At 38.4% G+C, this 23,253-nt stretch overlaps 1 protein-coding gene across 5 annotated transcripts in view; it reads right to left on the bottom strand.

Moving 5' to 3' along the window:
- Positions 1–1,625: 1,625 nt before the first annotated feature.
- LOC124789828 (transmembrane protein 41A-like) overlaps positions 1,626–23,253 on the bottom strand; it is a 62,255-nt gene continuing 40,627 nt past the window's right edge. For all 5 annotated transcript variants that reach the window (XM_047257319.1, XM_047257316.1, XM_047257314.1 and 2 more), the window contains exons 5-6: positions 8,762–8,900; positions 1,626–2,122 (exon numbers count right to left, since the gene is read on the bottom strand). In XM_047257319.1, the coding sequence (XP_047113275.1) occupies positions 1,911–2,122; positions 8,762–8,900 (351 nt within the window). In that variant the 3' untranslated portion in view covers positions 1,626–1,910. The remainder of the gene's footprint in view (positions 2,123–8,761; positions 8,901–23,253) is intronic.

Genomic DNA, 23,253 nt, shown 5'->3' with positions numbered 1-23,253 from the left:
GACACCCGTCTCAATCTGTTACTGAGTGGGCGCTGAAGACCTTGCTGTCGTGCGCCCAAAAAAACCCTCTACTACTACTACTACTACTCGTACCATTGAGGACCGATGTCAAGAACATCAATGGCACACTAGACTGCAACAGCCCAGTAAGTTGGCAATCGCTGAACATTGCCTGTCGGAACTCCACAGCATGGATTATGACCAAACCAAAGTCCTGACACAGACTTCCAAATACTGGGACTGTGTCATCAAAGAAGCCATAGAGAACAGTGCAAGGGAGCCACAACTAAATTGTGATAGCGTTTATATCCTTAGCAAGGCATGGGAACCCACAATCACCCGGATTAAGAAGATAAAGGATATTTCCCAGAGTGTACCGTCTTCCGGGGAGGAGGGAAGAATAACGAGAGCAGTGCCAGCAGACCCTCCTGAACAAGAAGACCTAGGATGCAGCGCCCAGACGGCGGCGAACGGACGCTGTACCTGGACCGCACGCGGGGCGCAGGCCGCACCGACTCATAGGAAGCAGCTGAGGGAGGAGTGGGAGGGGGATTGTCCTATATATACATGGCGCCGGCCCACTGCCGGTCAGTACATCAGCGCACCTGATGATGGAAATGTGGTCGATTGCCGAAATATTGTGTCCTATGCACACTCATACCAGACCGTTCACCCGAGATTTATTTTGTTAGCTGATGAACTGTCGAAATAGAGCGTGCATCACACAGGAACACTTCAGGCCAATCGCAAAAACCTTCCAGCTACAATCAAGAAAGGAGTTCTGCATCTGAAGAAGCATGAAATAAAATGCCTCCGCAATAACAAAATGATAGTTCTGGCATGGCAAGGTAAATGAATTGTTCTCATCATTTCTACAAAAGCAAATAGCTCAGTGACACTTATAGAAAGGAGAAACTGAAAGGAAAGGGAAGAAGTAATGTAACCAAATGTGATTACTGATTATACTTTCAAGATAGGTGTAGTGTATTGATCTGACCATTTTACTTCCAGTTATGGTTTTCTGATGAAAAGTCTGGAGTGGTGGCAAAAACTGTATTTCCGGTTGTTGGAAGTAGGACTTGTAAACAGCTATTTGCTATACAAGAATCACTGTGGGAAAAACATCTTGGAAAAACTGCCTCACAAAATATTCTGTAAAAGTGTTACAAGAGACTTCATTGGTGAAGAAAGAAACCCAGGGCAGAAATGAGGACCTTTGTACTGTAATGTTTTGGAAATATATTTGGATGAAATCATATTCTTTGCTTTAATGTATACTCTACCTGTTGGTCAGTGGCCTCATTGTTTCCATAAAGAAAACACACAATTCTCTGTGGCATGCTCGCTGCCCAGGCAGTGGTGATTTAAATAAGAGTACGCTGAGCTGCCTTACGGAGTGCATAAGGTTAAGAGCAAGTACCACTACCATTACAAGTAAGTTAGCACACTGAAATTACATTTCAAAGGGCCAAGATAATTTTTATTAACTAGAAAAGGCAGTTATTTGAATCATGGCAGCTGAACTGACACCTGCTGACATGATAAACACTTGTACTCAGTTTATACTATCAGTGTTTTCATTGCATTCATGTTGACTCCCGCTCTCAATCAGAGCCAAAGAATTATTTGCTTTGTTATTTATTTATTTTAAATACAAATACATCATCAAGCATCTAGATTCTACATGAAAGACTGGACAATATGTTAAGGGAAGCAATCAAGAAGGAAAACTTAAAATACTTATACATTATTTCCAGTTTGTCTCAGCCTTACAACACACAAATATTAAATAACAATGTTAAAAAAATAAATCTTTAATGTATGTACATGTTTAATCTTTGCAAGATTATGTACTTAACAAATAAAAAAGTGCTAGTACCATCAAGTTTAACCAAAGTTAACTTTGGATGTTAGCTTTTGTGGCTGTGTGTATTTTTCTGCACTGAACTGTCCAAAGATTGTTGGATTTTGTGCTTGCGGATGACAAATGTTGGCAACAGTGATGCAGTTGCCATCAGACCCAGTCTAATGAAAGTTTCTGTACTAAGCAGTGTGTCGAGAGACGTGATGGAGGACAGAACTTCACCAGCTTGAACGCACATAAAATTATATGGCATTAAACCTGGAACAGATATCATCAGTTATAATTAGAAACATTTCCACAGTTCCTACTGTCACTACCATCTTCTTCTCCTGGCAGTCTCTCGTTTCTATAGGAGATACATGTAAAAACAATTGCCAAAAAAGTGACATTTCACTTTATTATTTTAATACATTCTATCTGAAAGAATAAGTACTTTTTTTCTAAGTTTTACAAGAGAGTGAAAAAACAGCATATAAAAAGGGGGAATTTGTTCTCAATTTGGAAAAGATACACACATCTCACACTTAAAACATTGGTGTGATCACCTACTAAATTCGATTTCAATTTAAGTTTCTAAAAATTCAGAAAAAAGCTTGTGGTTTCTGTCTACTAAATGGATAACACTTTGATGGCAGAAAAGAAAAGTTTATGCTTATTAGAAAACATACATTGAATGATATTTTGAGTTCAATTTACCTTCATATGTGAAAAAAAAAAAAAAAAAAAAAAACTGAATATTGCTTAACTCTTTATTATCAATAAAGTGTCATAAAAATCAACATTCCAAAAATTTACTCCAGTAATAGTAACACACATTATACTAAAGTGTCATAAAAATCAACATTCCAAAAATTTACTCCAGTAACAGTAATACACATAATACAAAAAGAGTGTATGTGGGGCGGGCGGGAGGGGGGGGGGGGGGGGGGGGGGACCTCATCGCCTGCACTGTCACTGTTCCTCTCAGCATTGGGCCACTGGAAGAAATTTTCATAAAATTTCTAGAAATCCTGCAGTATATGCTCACTCTGTTTCTTCCACATCTAACTATTTATTAATCAGCCAAACATCCCAGGACAACAGAATCCTGGGAAGCATGATGTTTTAAGGTTACTGTTGTTTTTTGAATATGAATTTGTGAGTGATACACTACGCCATATATAAATTTGTTACAGCTACGAGTCTCATGTGTGTACTAGAAAAAAATATTACTTTCGATTGTTCCGCAACAGCCTTTCCTAGTGACTCAGTAGGTAAGGGCATTTTCTTGTAATAGTCCCGCCCACCACTATTTTTCAAAATAAAGAAGACTTCCAGTGTTTCAAATTCTGTGAAGTCTTTTTAAGGAAGAAATCTTTGGTATTGGGAAACAAGGAATGGCCTATAATGGATAAGTTTTTTTTTTTAATCCACCTTATGAAAACACAATTAGTTTATTTTTATTTATTTTTTTTATATTTACCCAGACATGTTTTGACACCTATGTGTCAAATTTTTGTTTCTGTAAAATTCTAAGGGCTGCAACAGTTAAATTATTATAAATTTGATATTGTGTTTTACAGAAATAAAAATGTTTGGGTAAAAATTAAAAAAAAAAAAAAAAAAAAAATCTAATTGTGTTTGCATAAGGCAGATTTTCAAAACAACCCAATTTTTACATGGTTGCAGTTTTGCCTAGGTCAACCATATGAAAAAGAGGTATATATTGTTTATCAATTATGTATTTGAACCATATGGTACAAACATCATTGGCTCCTTTCCTTGATTTCCTTCATGATTACAAAGAAAACTTACACTATTTGGTTTTCAATTTGTCAATACTAAAGCAACTGATGTATATGTAACATAAGTAAATTTCTTGGATGGGAATTTTGGTAATGGAAGCATCTGTAAGACCAACAATATTATCTTGCTCATAACTTCAGTTTCTGATAAAACTTCTTTGTTCTTTAGTGAAATTATAATTCTCACAGAGGTGTCCACTTTTGTTGTGAAGTTTAACATTTTTTGTGCAGGCATCAGTTTGAGTTTGAGCTAATTACAGATTAAACTAATGGAGGTAAAATTTGTATTTCACATTTGAGTTTAGATACAAATGAAGGAGTGTAGACTACATTGTCTTCATGTCTAATCTAGCATCTAAGTACTTTATATTCCAAAAATGAAACAGGCTCAGCTTAGTTGGAAAAGATTTAATATGACCACGAATCTGATAAGAGATTTCAGGGATTATGGTACTTTGATACATTAATTTCTTGCCATTAATCAAACTATTTCATTTGAAGGAGATTGTGTGATATTTTAGAGGGTCACTTTGAGGCTTATGCTCCTTCGCATTGGGCCTTTCTATGAGTTGTTGTGAGAAAATATCATGATCATCTTTGGTCTTGATCAAATTAATAGTGTTGACTGAGCACAAATTTTTGTCAATACTTAAATTACAAAAACACTGCATGCAAAACCTACAGTGAGGACCTGTTGCTTCTGTAGGAACAATACTCTACTTTGATTGGATTCATTATAAAATAACCCCCCCCCCCCCCCCCCGCTCTCTCTCTCTCTCTCACACACACACACACACGCACACACACACACACTCTGAGAGAGAGAGAGAGAGAGAGAGAGAGAGAGAGAGAGAGAAGATTCTCAACCAAACAGTCTTTGAATGTTGATGATAATGTGAACGCTTGTTATAAGCACACCTTTTATTAATATCCAATATGTCTGCACAGTATTGTACCACATCATCACGATACAATATAGCAACTGAAACAGAAGCACCTGGAGCCCACAACACATGTTGTTTCTGCAGTCATTGAAGTTTTATAGGGGCTTATATATTTGAGGTATGATTTCTTTCTCCATCAAGAATGAAACCAACTGCTTGAGAGATGAGCACCACCATACTAGTCTCCGCAACATAAGCTGTGGAGGGGGTTGTGATGAAGCAAGCTGGGATATTCTTTCTTCCCCTCTTGTTTTGCCAGCTACCGACTTAACTTCATTTTTTATCATTTCTGAACTAATTATCATTAATGTACATGAATATAATCTGCATTTTCAAAAAAAGAGAAAGATTAGTCCTCAGTTTTAAAGAATATAACACCAGATCTAATTTTGTGCTTAGTTTTATGTATGTAATTGATTTTCTAATTTATTTTGACTATTCCTAGTTAGTATCTTTTGTTACAGGACAAAATCAGTAATTGTTTCGTAATTTAAATTCTACTGTTGACGTATAAACAAATATAAATTATATAATAATTATAAACATTTAGAGGAACAACTAATTGTATTCTTAAAGGATTTATCTGGCTCTATTCGAAAACATGTTAGCAAAGCCGGCTCTTAATTAATTCCAAAGTAATTAACAGTTTTGTCAAAAGTATTCTTTGTGCACCTACTTACATTTGTTAATTTCATGATTTAAACAAATAATTCAGCCTAACTCTTGTAGTAGAAGAAACTGTTAAAAAGACGGAATTTTCGATGTATTCAGTTAATTTAATGAGTTAGATTTTAATTGTAATTTCTGTAAATTTAACTTTGAACAATGTGTAGTTTCAGTACCTGTTATTGCGAAGATATACACTCCTGGAAATGGAAAAAAGAACACATTGACACCGGTGTGTCAGACCCACCATACTTGCTCCAGACACTGCGAGAGGGCTGTACAAGCAATGATCACACGCACGGCACAGCGGACACACCAGGAACCGCGGTGTTGGCCGTCGAATGGCGCTAGCTGCGCAGCATTTGTGCACCGCCGCCATCAGTGTCAGCCAGTTTGCCGTGGCATACGGAGCTCCATCGCAGACTTTTAACACTGGTAGCATGCCGCAACAGCGTGGACGTGAACCGTATGTGCAGTTGACGGACTTTGAGCGAGGGCGTATAGTGGGCATGCGGGAGGCCGGGTGGACGTACCGCCGAATTGCTCAACACGTGGGGCGTGAGGTCTCCACAGTACATCGATGTTGTCGCCAGTGGTCGGCAGAAGGTGCACATGCCCGTCGACCTGGGACCGGACCGCAGCGACGCACGGATGCACGCCAAGACCGTAGGATCCTACGCAGTGCCGTAGGGGACCGCACCGCCACTTCCCAGCAAATTAGGGACACTGTTGCTCCTGGGGTATCGGCGAGGACCATTCGCAACCGTCTCCATGAAGCTGGGCTACGGTCCCGCACACCGTTAGGCCGTCTTCCGCTCACGCCCCAACATCGTGCAGCCCGCCTCCAGTGGTGTCGCGACAGGCGTGAATGGAGGGACGAATGGAGACGTGTCGTCTTCAGCGATGAGAGTCGCTTCTGCCTTGGTGCCAATGATGGTCGTATGCGTGTTTGGCGCCGTGCAGGTGAGCGCCACAATCAGGACTGCATACGACCGAGGCACACAGGGCCAACACCCGGCATCATGGTGTGGGGAGCGATCTCCTACACTGGCCGTACACCACTGGTGATCGTCGAGGGGACACTGAATAGTGCACGGTACATCCAAACCGTCATCGAACCCATCGTTCTACCATTCCTAGACCGGCAAGGGAACTTGCTGTTCCAACAGGACAATGCACGTCCGCATGTATCCCGTGCCACCCAACGTGCTCTAGAAGGTGTAAGTCAACTACCCTGGCCAGCAAGATCTCCGGATCTGTCCCCCATTGAGCATGTTTGGGACTGGATGAAGCGTCGTCTCACGCGGTCTGCACGTCCAGCACGAACGCTGGTCCAACTGAGGCGCCAGGTGGAAATGGCATGGCAAGCCGTTCCACAGGACTACATCCAGCATCTCTACGATCGTCTCCATGGGAGAATAGCAGCCTGCATTGCTGCGAAAGGTGGATATACACTGTACTAGTGCCGACATTGTGCATGCTCTGTTGCCTGTGTCTATGTGCCTGTGGTTCTGTCAGTGTGATCATGTGATGTATCTGACCCCAGGAATGTGTCAATAAAGTTTCCCCTTCCTGGGACAATGAATTCGCGGTGTTCTTATTTCAATTTCCAGGAGTGTATAAGGGCCCAATTTTTGGTCACGAGACAGTCAGTCCACAGCCGAGTTTCACACAAGAAACCTATGTTGGTTAGAACAACAAAAATGCTTCAACTTAACCGTGGAATAAGTGTTAAACAATTAGGCCATGTTTAAAAACAATAACAGTGTCTTCTCCATACTATCTGATTATCCTTCAAGAACTGTGAACTTTTTGGTTAGGTTTTACTGCTCGTAGATGTTCAACAGGAAACTATTGTAGCAGTATGCGAAGGTTTGCCTGCAAACTATTAATGAGGCTTATCGAAAGTTAAACAATAGTGCACTGGCCATATAACTATGTATTATTAGGGGGTTGTGAACAGTGAAATTAAAGTACTGTGAAATGCAACTGCACACCTCTCGGCTACATTATTTACAGTAGTTGCACTTCCACAAACCATATTTTAGCCAGTGCGTCAACACCAAGGACAACAAATCAATGAAAAGATAAAGCAGGTGTTACCACTACAGGGACTGTAAAACAAACACCCATTCTTCATTTTTTTAATTTATTAGTACACATCAAAAAGAAATTTGTCCTTTTCTACATAGTCTCCTTGAAGTTCTGTACATAGATTTCTCATGTGTGAGGAGTCTGAGAATCCCTTCGTAAACTGTTCGAAGACTTGACATGACCTGACTGCGTCTGAACTCACTTTTACTGTCACATTTTAGGGACATGGATGAGGTGCTTTCTTTCTATAGTTTACTTTTATGGCATAGTATATGGCTTTAGAAGCAAGGAGCTCATGAAGTAAATCTATGAGAAGAATGCCTTTCCAGCAACAGAATATTATCTCTCAAGTTTTTTCCTGGGTAACATAACTTTTGGCCTGTGTGTGGCTAATGTTCTTACTCCTTCACCTCTGTATACACGTCAATTGAGACTTGGGAATATATTGATGGATCTACATCTCAACACAATTCCCTACTCCATGCAAAGTTGTTAACTTTGACAACCCCATCTATACTTTGTGATCAATGTGAAGTAATTTTGTAACTCTCTCATATATTAAGGTTTCAGACCATTCCATTAATGGATGGGCAATGAAAAGAATGATCATGGTACACTTCTAGGCAAGCTATTATTTTCCCAATTTTATCTGCACAGTCTCTTTGGGATAGATATGTAGGCGACTGAAAACTATGTTCAGTTTCCATCATTGAAAGGCAGTTCTTGAAGTTTTCTAAGCACATTCTCACAAGATGTATGATGCCTCCTTCAAGTGTCTGCCATTTGAGATTTTTCAACATTTCTGTTAAAATCTCTCACTGGTCAAACAAGCCTGCAACCAAATGCATCAGCCTTCTTTGTGTACACTTTATACACCTGTCGGTCTGACCTGATATAGGCCACATACATTGAGCATGGACAGTTGTTATGTATGGGCCATATGTGTTTTATTCAGTTTCTTTTGTAGACAAACTGCAATTTCCGAGTATTCTGACAATCAATTAAAGCATGCCATCAGATTTAATTAGAACCGAGATTGTGATGATTCCACTTCATACATCTACACACTGTTACTCCCAAATATCTGTATGATGTGAATTACACTATTTGTAACTCATTAATACTACAGTCCAACAATACTACATTTTTACATTTTGTGAAGTGCACAACTTTCTCTACATTAAAAGCTAACTGCCAGCCTTGGCAGCAGGTTGATATTTTCTTGAGAATGTTTATATGAATAAATTCCAGACTTTATGAATGCTTTGTTGCACCCAAACTATGTTTAGAAAATTATAACTAATAGTTGCTGATGTAATGTTGCATTGATTTTGGAGTTCTCTTCCATATCTGTACTTCTGTTACACATACTAAAAAGAAAACAAAAGAGGTTAACATACTGTACTCACCAAGAAACACAGTAATGAGAAACTGTGTGAGTGGTACACCAGCTAATGGTGCTATAAGATTTATCAACCAGTTTGGTGTAACAGGAAAGAGTCGCAAGAACAAAAGATAGTAGAGCAGACAATTTGAATTGCTAGCAACCTGTGAAACAATAAATGATCTGTATTTATAGACATGTACATAAGCATAAAAGTATATAGTGACTATGCATTCTATAAGTTCCTACAGAAATATGTCAACAAGATTAAAATTTCAATGATACAGATACAAAGTTTATATGTAAACAACTAAATAAATTAATAACACAAAGACACACAAGTTTGTCTCATAATAAAATTTAGGTCACTTATTGTGGATGACAACCAGAAAGTTGTGCAATTGGAAGCTTTTTTATACATCATCTTTTTGTTAGTACATGTATTGTTTGCCTCAAGACATAAATTATTTTGAAATCTAATAAAGAGAGCTTTCATGGTTCATCTGCCATCCAGTAAATTGACTGCATGCCCCACCCACCTCAGTTTTACTTTCATTACAATCATGATTATGTGTCTTACTCCAGTCTGTTCCCCAATCCATTTCTTTGTTTCCCTGTGACTTCCAGTAATTCCCAACATACATGTTCTTTCCTTTCTATTTGATCCTCAGTATTTGATGATGGTTTACACATTAAAAGGCTATGTCCAACAAACTTATGCTAATACTGGAGATCCACATTGATTGTCAACTTTCCCTGTGGGACACAATGGAAGCTATATTTTAAAAACTTTATTTAATTTATCAAAGGTACTTCAAGCCATTTGTACTCTTCTGTTTACTTTGTTTGCTGCCCATCAAGATTCTTAACTAATGAAATGTGATGTCTGCCCAACAGAAGTTTCTATCTCATTTCCTTCATAATCATTTTGTTTTCAGTTGTTTCTCTTACAAAATTTTCATTTTATATCCTCTCAAGTTTGTGTATGAGCCATGTCTAATTTGAAGAAATTGTCCAAAAATATGGAAGATTATCGATATAGAGCAGAAGTTGTGACAGAGGGAGGATGAGGAAACAAAAAGAATGAGGAATTGAAACCCATTCAGCAAATGAAATGGGACAGTGGTTATCACACTGGAATGAATAACAGTCAAGAGGTGTGGAATCACACCACTTTCCTGCAATCTTAATTGACATTTTCTGCAGTTTTTCTAAATAAGTCATGGCAACTGATGGAATGATTCATTTAAGATCATTATTCCTTTCCTGTCCTAACTGTATCTGAGTTTTTGCTCTGCTAAAGCCTTTCTTATTGGCAGCAAGCTACACCCCAGTCTTTCTACCTTTCCTTCCTTGAGCGTAACTCTTGCTAAATGTGAATCCAATGTCTTAATAAACTTGCCACTTTAATCAGAAAAGCGGAAGGTAAAGTATGGCCTTTGTAACTGAGTTACTATTCAACCAATTACATTGTGTGTTCGAAAGCAGAATACTGTCTCTTGCTCTTCAGGTTAATTTCAACACATAGCAGTAAGAACACTGTAGCTTCATACAAGGCACATTATGTGGCCAATTTTGTGTAGAAGCCAGAGAGTTGGTTATGTGGTAATCTAACATGTATAAATAAAAGAACATTCATTTTTGATCTAGAGCTTCACATTCATAAGTGCTCTTCTCTTTCATTGTCCCTGTATGAAATCTAATAATCAATCTGGCAATTTCTGGTTAAAAAAGGAGTTGCACCAGAAACTGTCACTTGAGAATGACGGTCAAGTACAAAAGAGATAACTGTAGCACGGCATCAGGCTAAGTAGTGCTGCTGCTGTGTGCTAGGTGGGTTGCGCAGGTATGAATGAATGAATAAGTAAATTAATAGTTGCAGTAGTATCTTACGTCTCTGTAGCATATTTCAATAATACTGTGTAAGTAGTTTTTATTTGAGTTGGAACAGATGTGATCAAAAGTATCCAGACACCTGGCTGAAAATGACTTACAAGTTTGTGGCGCCCTCCATCGGTAATGCTGGAATTCAATATTGTGTTGGCCCACCCTTGGACAATCATCTGCTATGCTTTTATAATTGGCCACACGTTGCATCACAAAAGACAAACAATTATTTGTCATCAACATCCTACAATTAGTATGATGTACATTTCGTATTTCGAACTAAAAGATAACTGAAGCGCAATTCTGTAGTCACGTTGTCTACTTTGATGTGAGTTTCATTGTTCTTCATTGTTTTTTTTTTTCTTCCTTGGCGGGCTGCGCTGCACTGTCAAGGTAATCCCCAGTCTTTGGCTAAATGGCTGGCGGGAGGCCAAATAAATAAATTTAAAAAGATCTCCACCCTTCGACAGCTGACAAGCAAGTCAGTAGAAAACACAGCTGCAGTCAACAGTTGCTCGCCTTTAGCCAGTCTGTGCTGTCGTGTAGAACAATGTCTTCACTCTTTTATTGGTATTGTTTTGACTCTGCAGTAACTCGTCGAGTTTTGAAGTACAGAAGCACTAGGAGGTTATGGATTCATCCCATGAATAGCGACAGACATTTAGGAGAGTTTCTTTCTTTATATGAAGAACTTAAAAACTATCCTGAAAAATTTTATTCAAATTACAGAATGAATCATAATACATGTGCTGCAGAATATTCAAGACAAAATTTCTAAGCAGAACACAAATTTTCGCAGAAATATAACAGCAGAAGAAAAATTGTGTATAACGATAAGGTAAGATTCGTTAGTACACACTTTTTGGTTTGCAGTAGAACTTTGTACAGCATTCACTACCTCCAGTTAATTGCAGTCATGCTTTTGTATTTTAAATTTCACAAACGCTTACCTCTGAGGGGAAGAGAGTTTATGGGACTCCTGAGAATCATTAGGAAGTAATTAGCTTCGTCATTTTGGGTAATGTCTTGCTGTGCCTTCAACGAAGAATCGCAGAAATACTCCTTCAGAATTTTCCAACTTTTTTCTTCATGATGCAGCGCTTGGCAGTGGTGATGGTTCATCATGTGGAGCCACTGATGACCTCACAGAATTCTTTTCATTACCTTGTAAGATAGACAGATTGATAGGCGAAGAGTTTTGAGATAATGCCCTTTGACTCAGTGGTTCTACTTCCACTGATAAGGAACTGCCACAGCATGACTTTACAATGCATTATCATCTGGCAGGGACACATTTCCGTCCCTCAGTGACACTCATATCTGTCTCCGTTTACAAGTAAATGCGAACTATTCAGTGGCGGCAGTGCCGCGATCGCTGGCAAGCTATTGTTGTAAATGCATGTAAATACGGTAGATTAAATAAATGAAATAAAAGTAATTTCGCATGTATCATTATAATAAACGTAATTTTTCCTGACTGATTGTGAAATGTGAGGCAACATCTTAAAATAAAAGACGTGTGCAGTCACACTTGTGAAGAAAGCAGAAGGGAGACGTGTGATGCGTGTAACTGCAGAAGCTGTAGTGCTGCGCCACAGGCTCGCGCCTGCGGTCGGCTCGTGCCGGCAATATTAAACACTCGGGATGTCGCCGGCTCGGCTCCGGGAGGCTCATGCCATGTCGGCACGGCCCGGCCGCCAGTGTGAACACCGCAATTCAAAACCATGTGTTTGATATCGAAGCGGGCGGCGGCCCGGCCAGGCTCGGCTCGGCTCGGCCCGGCCCGGCCGGCAGTGTGAACGCAGCCTTAGCCTTGATGACAGCTTCCACTCTCAGAGGAATATGTTCAATCAGGTGCTGGAAGGTTTCTTGGGGAATGGCAGCCTATTCTTCATGGAGTGCTGCACTGAGGAGAGGTACCGATGTTGGTCGGTGAGGTCTGGCACGAAGTCGGCATTCCAAAACATCCCAAAGGTGTTCTATATGATTCAGGTCAGGATCTCTGTGCAGGTCAGTCCATTACAGGGATGTTACTGTTGTGTAACCACTCTGCCACAGGCCATGCATTATGAGCAGGTGCTCGATCGTGTTGAAATATCCAACTGCCATCCCCAAATTGCTCTTCAACAGTGGCAAGCAAGAAGGTGCTTAAAACATCAATGTAGGCCTGTGCTGTGATAGTGCCAAACAAAAAAATGGGTGAAACCCCATCCATGAAAAGCACAGCCACACCATAACACCACCACCTCCGAATTTTACTGTAGGCACTACACACACTGGCAGATGACGTCACCGGGTATTCACCATATCCACACCCTGCCATCCGATCGTCACATTGTGCACTGTGATTTGTCACTGAACGCAACATTTTTCCACTGTTCAGTCGTCCAATGTTCACACTCCTTACACCAAGTGAAGCGTCGTTTGGCATTTACCAGTGTGATGTGTGGCTTATGAGCAGCCGCTCAACCATGAAATCCAAGTTTTCTCACCTCCCACCTAACTGTCATAGTACTTGCAGTGGATCCTGATGCAGTTTGGAATTCCTGTGTGATGGTATGGATAGATGTCTGACTATTACACTTCACAACCCTCTTCAACTGTCGGCGGTCTCTGTCAGTAAACAGACTAGGTCAGCCTGTATGCTTTTGTGCTGTACATGTCCCTTCACTTCACTATCACATCGGAAACAGTGGACCTAGGGATGTTTAGGAGTGTGGAAAACTTGTGTACAGATGTATGATACAAGTGACACTCAATCACCTGACCGCATTTGAAATCCATGAGTTCCGTGGAGCACACCATTCTGCTCTCTCGTAATGTCTAATGACTACTGAGGTCGCTGATATGGAGTACATGGCAATAGGTGGCAGCACAATGCACCTCATATGAAAAACATATGTTTTTGGGGGTGTCCGGATACTTTTGATCACACAGTGTACATGTTTTGATAACGCATAATTTACTTCTGATGGTCACTATTACTCTAATGCATTAGTGTGATTAAAGAACACTACCTTGTTTACAAAGTGACTTGTAAAATCCTGTGGTGACAGACGTGATCTTGTAGTAGAAGTCTATAAACAATCATGCCATGAGAATCCCAGAAAATGACAGCCATTGAAGCAAACTCAACTGAAATTACTACAGCTGACATATTCCTTATGAGAGAAATCAGCAAGTGTATGCCTACTGATATTTAAAACAATTTTAAAATATTGTTTATAAATTAAATTGTGTGTAAACAAGTCTGAATTCACTTGAGCAATGCACATTTGAATGTGTTTTTGGTTTATGTTTATCAGGCATGGTATCCATTGAGTAGAAAGCTTTATTATGCACAAAGCTAGGCGTCAAATTTGCTGAAAGTGTGCTACTGAGATCTTTGCAATATCAGTGACCATGTATGCCATTAACTGGCAATCACTGAGTATGGAATTGTGAACTTTTGTCATAGTCTCATAGGTTATAGAAGTTTTTCGATGTCATGAACACTTGTAATTTTCAGTGGTTTGGAGGACTCTTTTGGTGTAAAACATAAATCCTGTTTTATATTTGCTGAGGTTAAACCTTTAATTCTCTGCTCACACAATGCCCCATCACTGTTCACAATGATGGTGGCTTATAACTGACCAGAGCTTGAGATACTGGAAGAATGGCAGCACAGACAAGCCTCTGGGTCAGGGACCCAGGTTTATATTAAGCTTGAATTCAGTGACTCTTGGCGATTATGATTTAACGTTCACCTCGAAAATACCCCAAGTTAGGAATTCTATGGACACAACAGGTATTTCAGTGCCCTCCTATTTGTCCCACTCCACATCAATACAAGGAGAAATACATGATGGAAACTGAACAGAGACTTTTGTTATAGTAAGAGTATTATCTGAATTGTAATCAATACATAAGTCTACATTTTAAAAATTTTTGTCAAATGATTTCTCAAAAATAGGTATTCTAGAATTAATCTGTATTGCTGATTCTAAAAATTACTTTCATTTTGCTCTGTCACATCACAATTATTCATAAAATAAGATCTCATATTCTAAAGATTTAAGTAACTGAAACACATATCTTAAAATAAAATTTCAATCAAATTCTATATGATTATAATTATTGTTTTATTTTCATAGGCATATACCAAGGATACTATAAACAATTGTCAGCTACATTATGAGTTCTCTTTTACATTTAATTTTCAAGTGTTATCTTTCTTTATTCCCTTGAAGAACCTTCATCTTTATTGTCCATCTTCAAAACATAACAATAGTGAGCAATCATACATTATTTCAATCTTTCCTATTACCTCTCCACAACTGCATGCTACTCTTCACTAAGATGTTGCAGATTTACAGGGAAGTACTCAATATGTCAGTGTAGAATGTAGATTTCACACCCATGTTACTACTCAACAACTTGAAATTTTCCAACATGGTTTTGAGAATGTTCTTGTAACTTATATGTTTTTTATTCCTTAGAAAGGTTTTGGTAACAGATCTGTAGGCAGCCCATGCATCTATTTTTGTAACATTCAATATTCTTGAGCAGTATGGAGCAGACAACATGCTGTTGGTCAAAACCTCTGTGTAAAGAAAAAATTTAGCCATCTGAAGATGGACATGGCTGCCCAGAATCAGTTATGGCACAAATAAAAAATTTAAAAAGTATTTGTGGCTGGTTGCGTCATTCACTAATATTTTTTTGTGGTCAATGAACAGTTCAGACAACATGTTTTTAGTCCCAGGCACAAAATATCTCTGATATGGTCAAAGCTTTGTACTCTAATGCTTTGCACTGCCCACCTATCACACTCATCTGTATATTTATAAAAGACAGTGTCCCAACTGACTGACTCATCATTGACCAGCACAAACCACTAAGGACAGAAACTTGAAATTTGCAGAGGATGTTGATCTTATACTGTAGGCGTCATTTAAGAAGCCTTTTTTTGAAATTCCACCCCTATCTATCTATATCCGAATCCCGCTCCAGCTACTGCCGGGTCTGGGTGCTGACGAGTCCTCTCCATTTGGCTCGGTCCTCCCATCACTTTTCTTCCTCCACTTGCTGCCAGGTCACACCTCTCCTTTCAACAGATATTCTCACTCCCATTTTCCACCGTGTTCTTGGGCACCCTGTAGGTCTTTTCCCATCCATCTTTAGTTCTTCCATAATTTTGGGGAGTCTCTGCCCATGCATCCTCTTAACATGCCCATACCATCTTAATCTCTTTCTTTCAATTTCTTCTCTCATACTTTCTTGTTTGAGGTCCTTTCTAATCTCCACATTCCTTACTCTGTCCATTCTTGTTTTTCCCTTAACTGCTCTGAGAAATTTCATTTCCGCTGCTTGCAGCCTGCTCCAGTCCCTTTCTTTCATTGTCCATGTTTCTCCACCATAGGTGACAATAGGGAAGTAATAATTCTTATACATCAGGAGTTTTGCTCTTTCTGAAACTTCATTATTCCAAATCAGATGTTTTATTGTTTGGTAGAAATTGCCTCCCTTCTGTAACCTCCTATTAATTTCGTTAGTTATTCTTCCATCCCTAGATATTTCACTCCCTAAATAAGTGAAACTTTCTACCACTTTGAGGGGTTCTCCATTCAAGGTAATATTTCCATTGATTCCTTTCTCTCTTCCAAATACCATTACTTCACTCTTATCTTTATTTATTTTTAATCCATACCTTTTCATTATTTCCTTCCACGCATCAAGCTGTAACTGTACATCTACCTCTTTATCACCCCATATTACCATAGCATCTGCAAAAATCATCTTTTTGTCTTTTTCTTTTACTATATCTTTAACTGCCCTATTCATTCCCTCCATCACAGCATTAAAAAGCGCAGGAGATAGAATACTTCCTTGCTTAAGTCCTTGTCTTATTTCAAAGTATTCAGAGTTCCCCAATGGTGTTCTAATTCTACAATTGTGGCCTCTGTACATTGTCTTTATAACATTAATGTATCCATCTTCTATATCTATCTTCTTCAGTTCTTCCCAGAGTCTTTCCCTGTCAACTGAGTCATATGCCTTTTCTATGTCTATAAAAACCATTATCACCCTTTTGTTATACTCCCAACTTTTTTCCATCAGTTGACGGATAGAAAATATCAGGTCAATTGTGCTCCTTCCTTTCCTAAACCCATGCTGTTCTTCACTCAGCTCCTTTTCTATCTTTTCACTTATTCGATTTAGTAAAATTCTTTCAAAAATCTTGGCTGTATGACTCATGAGGGTTATTCCTCTGTAGTTTTTACAAAGTCTTTTATTGCTTTTCTTGAAGATGGGAACAATGTCTCCTGTTCTCCAGTCACCAGGTATTTTACTATTTCTCCACACGCTTGATAGTACTCTATACAGCCACTGCATTCCCACTGGACCTGCTGCTCTTATCATGTCCACTGATACTTCATCAGGTCCTGGGGCTTTCCCCCCATTCATCTTCTTCACAGCTTTTTCCATTTCTTCCTGTGTAATTTGTCCTAATTCTGCTTCCCAACTTCTCTCAATTTCTCCATTATTTGTTGTTTCCTCATGTACCTGCTCCTCAGCGTTTAACAGCTTCTTAAAATGTTCTTTCCAGAGATCTTTTATATTCCCTGGATCTTCAATAATGGTACCGTCGTCTGTTTCCATCTTTACTGGTACTTCAGAAGCCTTCCTTTTATTTTTCATCATTTTATAGAACATTTTCTTATTGCTCTTCACATCTTCTTCAAGTTTTTTTGTAAACTCTTCCCATGCCTTTTTCTTTGCTGTTTCCACTATTTCTTTGCACTTCTTCTTTTCCTCTATATATCTTTTATGGTCTTCGTCATTTTTAATTTTGCACCATTTTCTCCATGCTCCATTTTTTCTTCTAACTGCTTGGATTGTGGTATCATCCCACCAACCTTTTTTTGAAATTCCACCCCTAAGGCAGTGAAATAGACAATGAAAGGTTTTTTGGAAATATGCTGCTATTAAGACAATTTTGAAGCTAAACCTATGAAACTGGTGTATGGTGTCTCCATCAAAAATAAAGATATATATGTTTAATATAATGGAAGGAAACATTCCACGTGGGAAAAATTATATATAAAAACAAAGATGAGGTGACTTACCGAACAAAAGCGCTGGCAGGTCGATAGACACACAAACAAACACAAACATACACACAAAATTCAAGCTTTCACAACAAACTGTTGCCTCATCAGGAAAGAGGGAAGGAGAGGGGAAGACGAAAGGAAGTGGGTTTTAAGGGAGAGGGTAAGGAGTCATTCCAATCCCGGGAGCGGAAAGACTTACCTTAGGGGGAAAAAAGGACAGGTATACACTCGCACACACGCACATATCCATCCACACATACAGACACAAGCAGACATATTTAAAGACAAAGTCTCGCACACACGCACATATCCATCCACACATACAGACACAAGCAGACATATTTAAAGACAAAGTCTTTAAATATGTCTGCTTGTGTCTGTATGTGTGGATGGATATGTGCGTGTGTGCGAGTGTATACCTGTCCTTTTTTCCCCCTAAGGTAAGTCTTTCCACTCCCGGGATTGGAATGACTCCTTACCCTCTCCCTTAAAACCCACTTCCTTTCGTCTTCCCCTCTCCTTCCCTCTTTCCTGATGAGGCAACAGTTTGTTGCGAAAGCTTGAATTTTGTGTGTATGTTTGTGTTTGTTTGTGTGTCTATCGACCTGCCAGCGCTTTTGTTCGGTAAGTCACCTCATCTTTGTTTTTATATATGATATATATGTTTCAGCATTTTTCTAAGTTTAACGCCTATGGGGAGGGGGGGGGGGAGTGAAAGTTTTGTTTAAACAAATCATTATTAAAGAACTACTAACATATTTTCAAACCTACATATATGAAAACTGGTACTTGGTTTGTCAGTCAGAAATAAAAAAAGTGCTTCATTGTTTTTTGAAACTCAATGTAGGCATCGTTTAAGAAGGGATTGTTTGAAATTCCACTCCTAAGGGGGTGAAATAGGGGATGAAAGTTTTTTCGAAAATATATGGCTATTTTCATTTTCAAGCAGGTGCCACAAAAATTGGTATTTGGTTTTTCTGTCAGAAATGAAAGACATATATGTTTCAGTGTTTTTGGAAATTCAACCACTAATGGGGTAAAATAGTGGGTGAAAGTTTTTTGAGAATAAATTGTTACTAAAGAACTACTGAAGTATTTGTAAAGCTACATATTTGAAAATTGGTTTTGATTTCAGGATTAGAAATTTTAAAAAAAATACAAAAAATACAACTTTCAGTGTTTTTGGAAATTCAGCCCTCTAAGGGAGTGAGATAGGGGATGAAAAGTTTTACGAAATTATTCATCGTGAAACTTTTTTCAAAGCTAAATCTAATAAAATTTGTATTTGACGTCTCTGTTAGAAATTAAAAAAAAAGGTGTTTCACTGTTTTATGGGAATTCAGCCCCCAAGGGGATGAAATGGGGATGAAAATTTTTAAGAAAATATTTTGCTATATTAAAAAAAAAGCTAAATCCATGAAAACTGGTATTTCACTTCTTGGTTAGATAGGATGAAATATGTGTTACAGGATGAAAGTTTCTCTGGAAATATCACAAGAACGCAAAGGGCATGATTAACAAAAACCTTGGACTCAAGCTACCAGAACTGCTTTTTGGTCAGAAGTGCATTCTGGGAAAGACCACACTTTAGAAGCCTTAGTTAGTGTGAAAAGTTTAGAAGGTGTTGCAGTTAATGGACTAAATCAAAGAAAGCTATTTAACAGCTACCATGACAAATTACCTTTGTCAGAACTGCATAGAAAAAGAAATAGCTCATTAATACATTCATTTTTAGTAGACCTAATATATGTTTATAAAATTATCTTTTTTAGTTACTAAGCAAACTCGCATTTTCATGTACCCAGTTTGCTTTCCTAACAAAATTCCTACAATTAAACACAAAATAAACTTTATTCAATTATGAAAAACTATATATGATAGAAGAAAATTAAGATCAGTTATAAAATCAGCATTAAAAATTAGTTATGAAAACACAGCTATTTTCAGTCATCCGATATCACGTAGACTGGTGTTATATGCACTGCCTGACAAAAAATGTGATGTGCTGAGAAGGGGAGAAGAAAAACGAACTGAAACTTCATTGTTGACAGGCTATGTGATGTTTTTGCAGCAATTACAAAATTGACTCGAGTTCAGAACTTGGCCGTATAAGCCCATTTATCATTAAAATGTTGCAACCCTCTCGCCTGGATGCATGCACTGATTCGGTTGAGAAGGGTGTCATCAAGAGAATGTAGCCTCTCCTGAAGCAAGCAGCCCCACTGCTGCTGCAATTGGTGCTTGATATCTTCGATACAGGCAATGGGATGGAGTTGACATTTGAGCTGGTACCACACATTCTATTAGGGACAGATTTATATTGGATAGTGAAAACCAATCAAAGACATTATGGTCAGTGATCAAAGCTGAAACATGTGCCACAGATTTATTTAATAAAATTCTTTATAAATGTAAACAAATCAAACATCAATGTAGAAGATTGCCCAGACAATGTAAATTCCTTCAACAGTGAGCAATTTGAAGGTGAATTTTTCAGTACATTTACCAAAACTAGTGTAAAAGATATAGAAAATGTGATACTATCACTGAAAACTAAAACATCAGTAGAATGGGAAGGGATACAACAAAAGTGTTAAAAACAGTCTCTAAAATAATTGCACAGCCAGCCACAACTACAATAGTGAAACAATCCTTCAAGAAGGTTATTTTCCAGATGCAATCAAGTACACAGTAGTTAACATACTATTCAAAAAAGGCACAAAAGAACATATGGGAAACTATTGCCCAGTCTCTCTTCTTCCATCACTAACAAAAATATTTGAAAAGGTAGACAACACACAAACTCAAAATTTTATTGAAAAATTTAATAAAATAATCTCAAAAAATCAGTACGGATTTCAAAAAGGCAAAACCACAGTATCTGTTATAAATCATTTCGTCGGTAAAATTAGCTCATCTCTAAACAACTCACTGCATGCCACAGGATTTTTTTGTGACACATCAAAGGCCTTCGATAGTGTGAATCACTCCTTGCTACTCTGTAAACTGGAAAAGTATGGAATTGGGGACATGGTATTAGAATGGTATAAGTCCTATATGATCAACCCAAGACAAACAGTGGTTATGTCATCAGAGAGAGAAACTTATACCTCAAAATGGAAAACCATTTCACATGGAGTAGGAATGCTAGATAAAAATCTATCTTGGGGATCACATATAAGTACCTTGCAAATTAATTAAATAGCCTAGCATTTGCAGTGGGGATATTGTACAATGCTACCAGTATGGGCATAAGAAAAGTAGTATATCACAGCTACTTTGAGTCAGTAATAGGGTATGGAATTGTATTTTTGGGTAACTCAAACCATATGTGTCATATCTAAGACTTCAGCAAATCACCATCAGAGATATGTATAATGTAGGGCGAAGAAAATCATGTTGCCCACTCATAAAAAATCTAAGTATCTTAAGTGCTTCCTCGCTATACATATTTGAGCTGATTATCTTTGTACATAGTAACACTGATTTATTTGTAGCAAATCATTTTCAACATGAGTACAACACCAGAAATCAAAATAATTTTATGCTGCCCACCCACCGTTTAAAACTTTATGCTCGAACTCCATATTATATAGGTATGAAAATTTATAACAAAATGAAAGGAAGAGAATTGCTCAGCGTAAATTTATAAACATTGAAAAAAACCTTTATGTGAAACTCGTGCAGAAATGTTAATATTCAGCAGAAGAATTCATAAACGACAACCTGAAAATTTGGGCAAGAGAGAGCAAGCATTTAGGACTGTTAATTTTTAAAAGTTTGTTACTTTTGAAGAAAAATTATTAATTGCTTAATTGAGTAATCATTCAGTACTGTATATTATATTACTGATATTATAAGAAAAACTGTAAACCAGTTTTTGTGTTGTGAAGAGTCTCCTGTACATTGAGTCAATGGCTTGGAATTGTTTGTTACAAGACAATAAATGTCTATTCTATTCTACTGTATTCTATTCTGGGGATCTTGCTGGCATGGGAGTACCTCAACATTACGAGGGTAGTTTGAAAAGTTCTCGGAATCACCACAGCAGGTCAGCACTAGCGCAACGAGTTGTTCATGTGATATTCATTGGACTGTTGCTTGTAAACACGTGCCATGTCAGTGCTCTTGGAAGAGAGCTGTGGTGGTGACGTGGCCCTGTTGTTGTTCCCATGTAGTGATTTTCTAAGATGGAAAAAAATCGAGATTCGAGCAGTGATTAAGTACTTCGGGAAGAAAGGTATGAAAGCAAAGGACATTCATGCTGATTTCCAGAATACACTGGGGGACTCTGCTCCTTCATATTCAACTGTTGCTAAGTGGACAAATGAATTTAAATTTGGTTTGGTGACCTCAGATGATGATCTGTGCAGTGGTTGGCCAAGATGTGCCACTACTGCAGAAATACTTGCAAAAGTACACAAAATGGTCATGGAGGATCGCCGATTGAAAGTGCATGAAATTGCTCAAGCTTGCCAGATGTCATCTGAAAGAGTATATCACATTTTAAATGTGCCAGATGTCATCTGAAAGAGTATATCACATTTTAACTGAAGAATCAGAAATGAAAAAATTACCTGCAAGGTGGGTGCCGTGACTCTTGAAGCTGGATCAAAAACGCGTGAGGTTGGACATATCGGAACCATTTTTGGCCTGTTTTAGGAGAAACGAACAAGATTTTTTGCACCAGATTGTGACCACAGATGAAACTTGGGTGCACTACTATACCCAGAGACAAAGCAACAGTCAAAGCAGTGGAAACATGCTGATTCTCTGCCACCAAAGAAAGCTAAGACAATTCCTTCGGCGGGAAAGGTCATGCCATCAGCGTTCTGGGATGCGAAGGGGATTCTGTTTGTAGATTAATTCTCCACTGGGCAAACAATTATAGGAGAATACTATGCTAACCTCCTGGGCAAAATGCAATAAAAGATACATGAAAAAAGGCCATGTTTAGCAGGGAAGAAAGTCATCTTCCATTAAGACAATGTGCGCCCGCACACATGTGCCGTCGCCATGGCAAAATTACATGAACTAAGGTATGAATTGTTGCCACGTCCACCTAATTCACCTGATATGGCTGCGTTAGACTTCCATATCTCCCCAAAACTGAAAATTTTTCTTGGTGGATGAAGATTCACTTCAAACAAAGAATTGATAGCCAGAGTTGACAACTGTCTTGCAGGCCTGGAGGAAACTCATTTTTGAGATGGGATCAAGGCATGGGAACATTGTTGGACCAAGTGCATTAATCTACAAGGAGACTACATTGAAAACCACAAAAATGTTTCAGTGATGTAAGTACTTCTTTTTCTATTCTGTTCTGAGAACTTTCCAAACCACCCTTGTATGCAAACAGTTCATAGACATACATGATGTGTGCATAAGCATTGTCCAGTTGAAAAATGGCTAATGATGGGAGATAACACGAGATGCAGGCTGTTCATGGCATACTGTTGTATGAGGGTCACTCCAAAAGAAATGCCCACTGTTTTTGGAAAAATACACTTTTCATTCTGCATGTGTGAAAGTTTTA

Source organism: Schistocerca piceifrons, chromosome 3 (assembly GCF_021461385.2).
Source record: "Schistocerca piceifrons isolate TAMUIC-IGC-003096 chromosome 3, iqSchPice1.1, whole genome shotgun sequence".
Classification (NCBI taxonomy): Eukaryota; Metazoa; Arthropoda; class Insecta; order Orthoptera; family Acrididae; genus Schistocerca; species Schistocerca piceifrons.
This window is presented reverse-complemented; position numbering and strand designations above follow the sequence as displayed.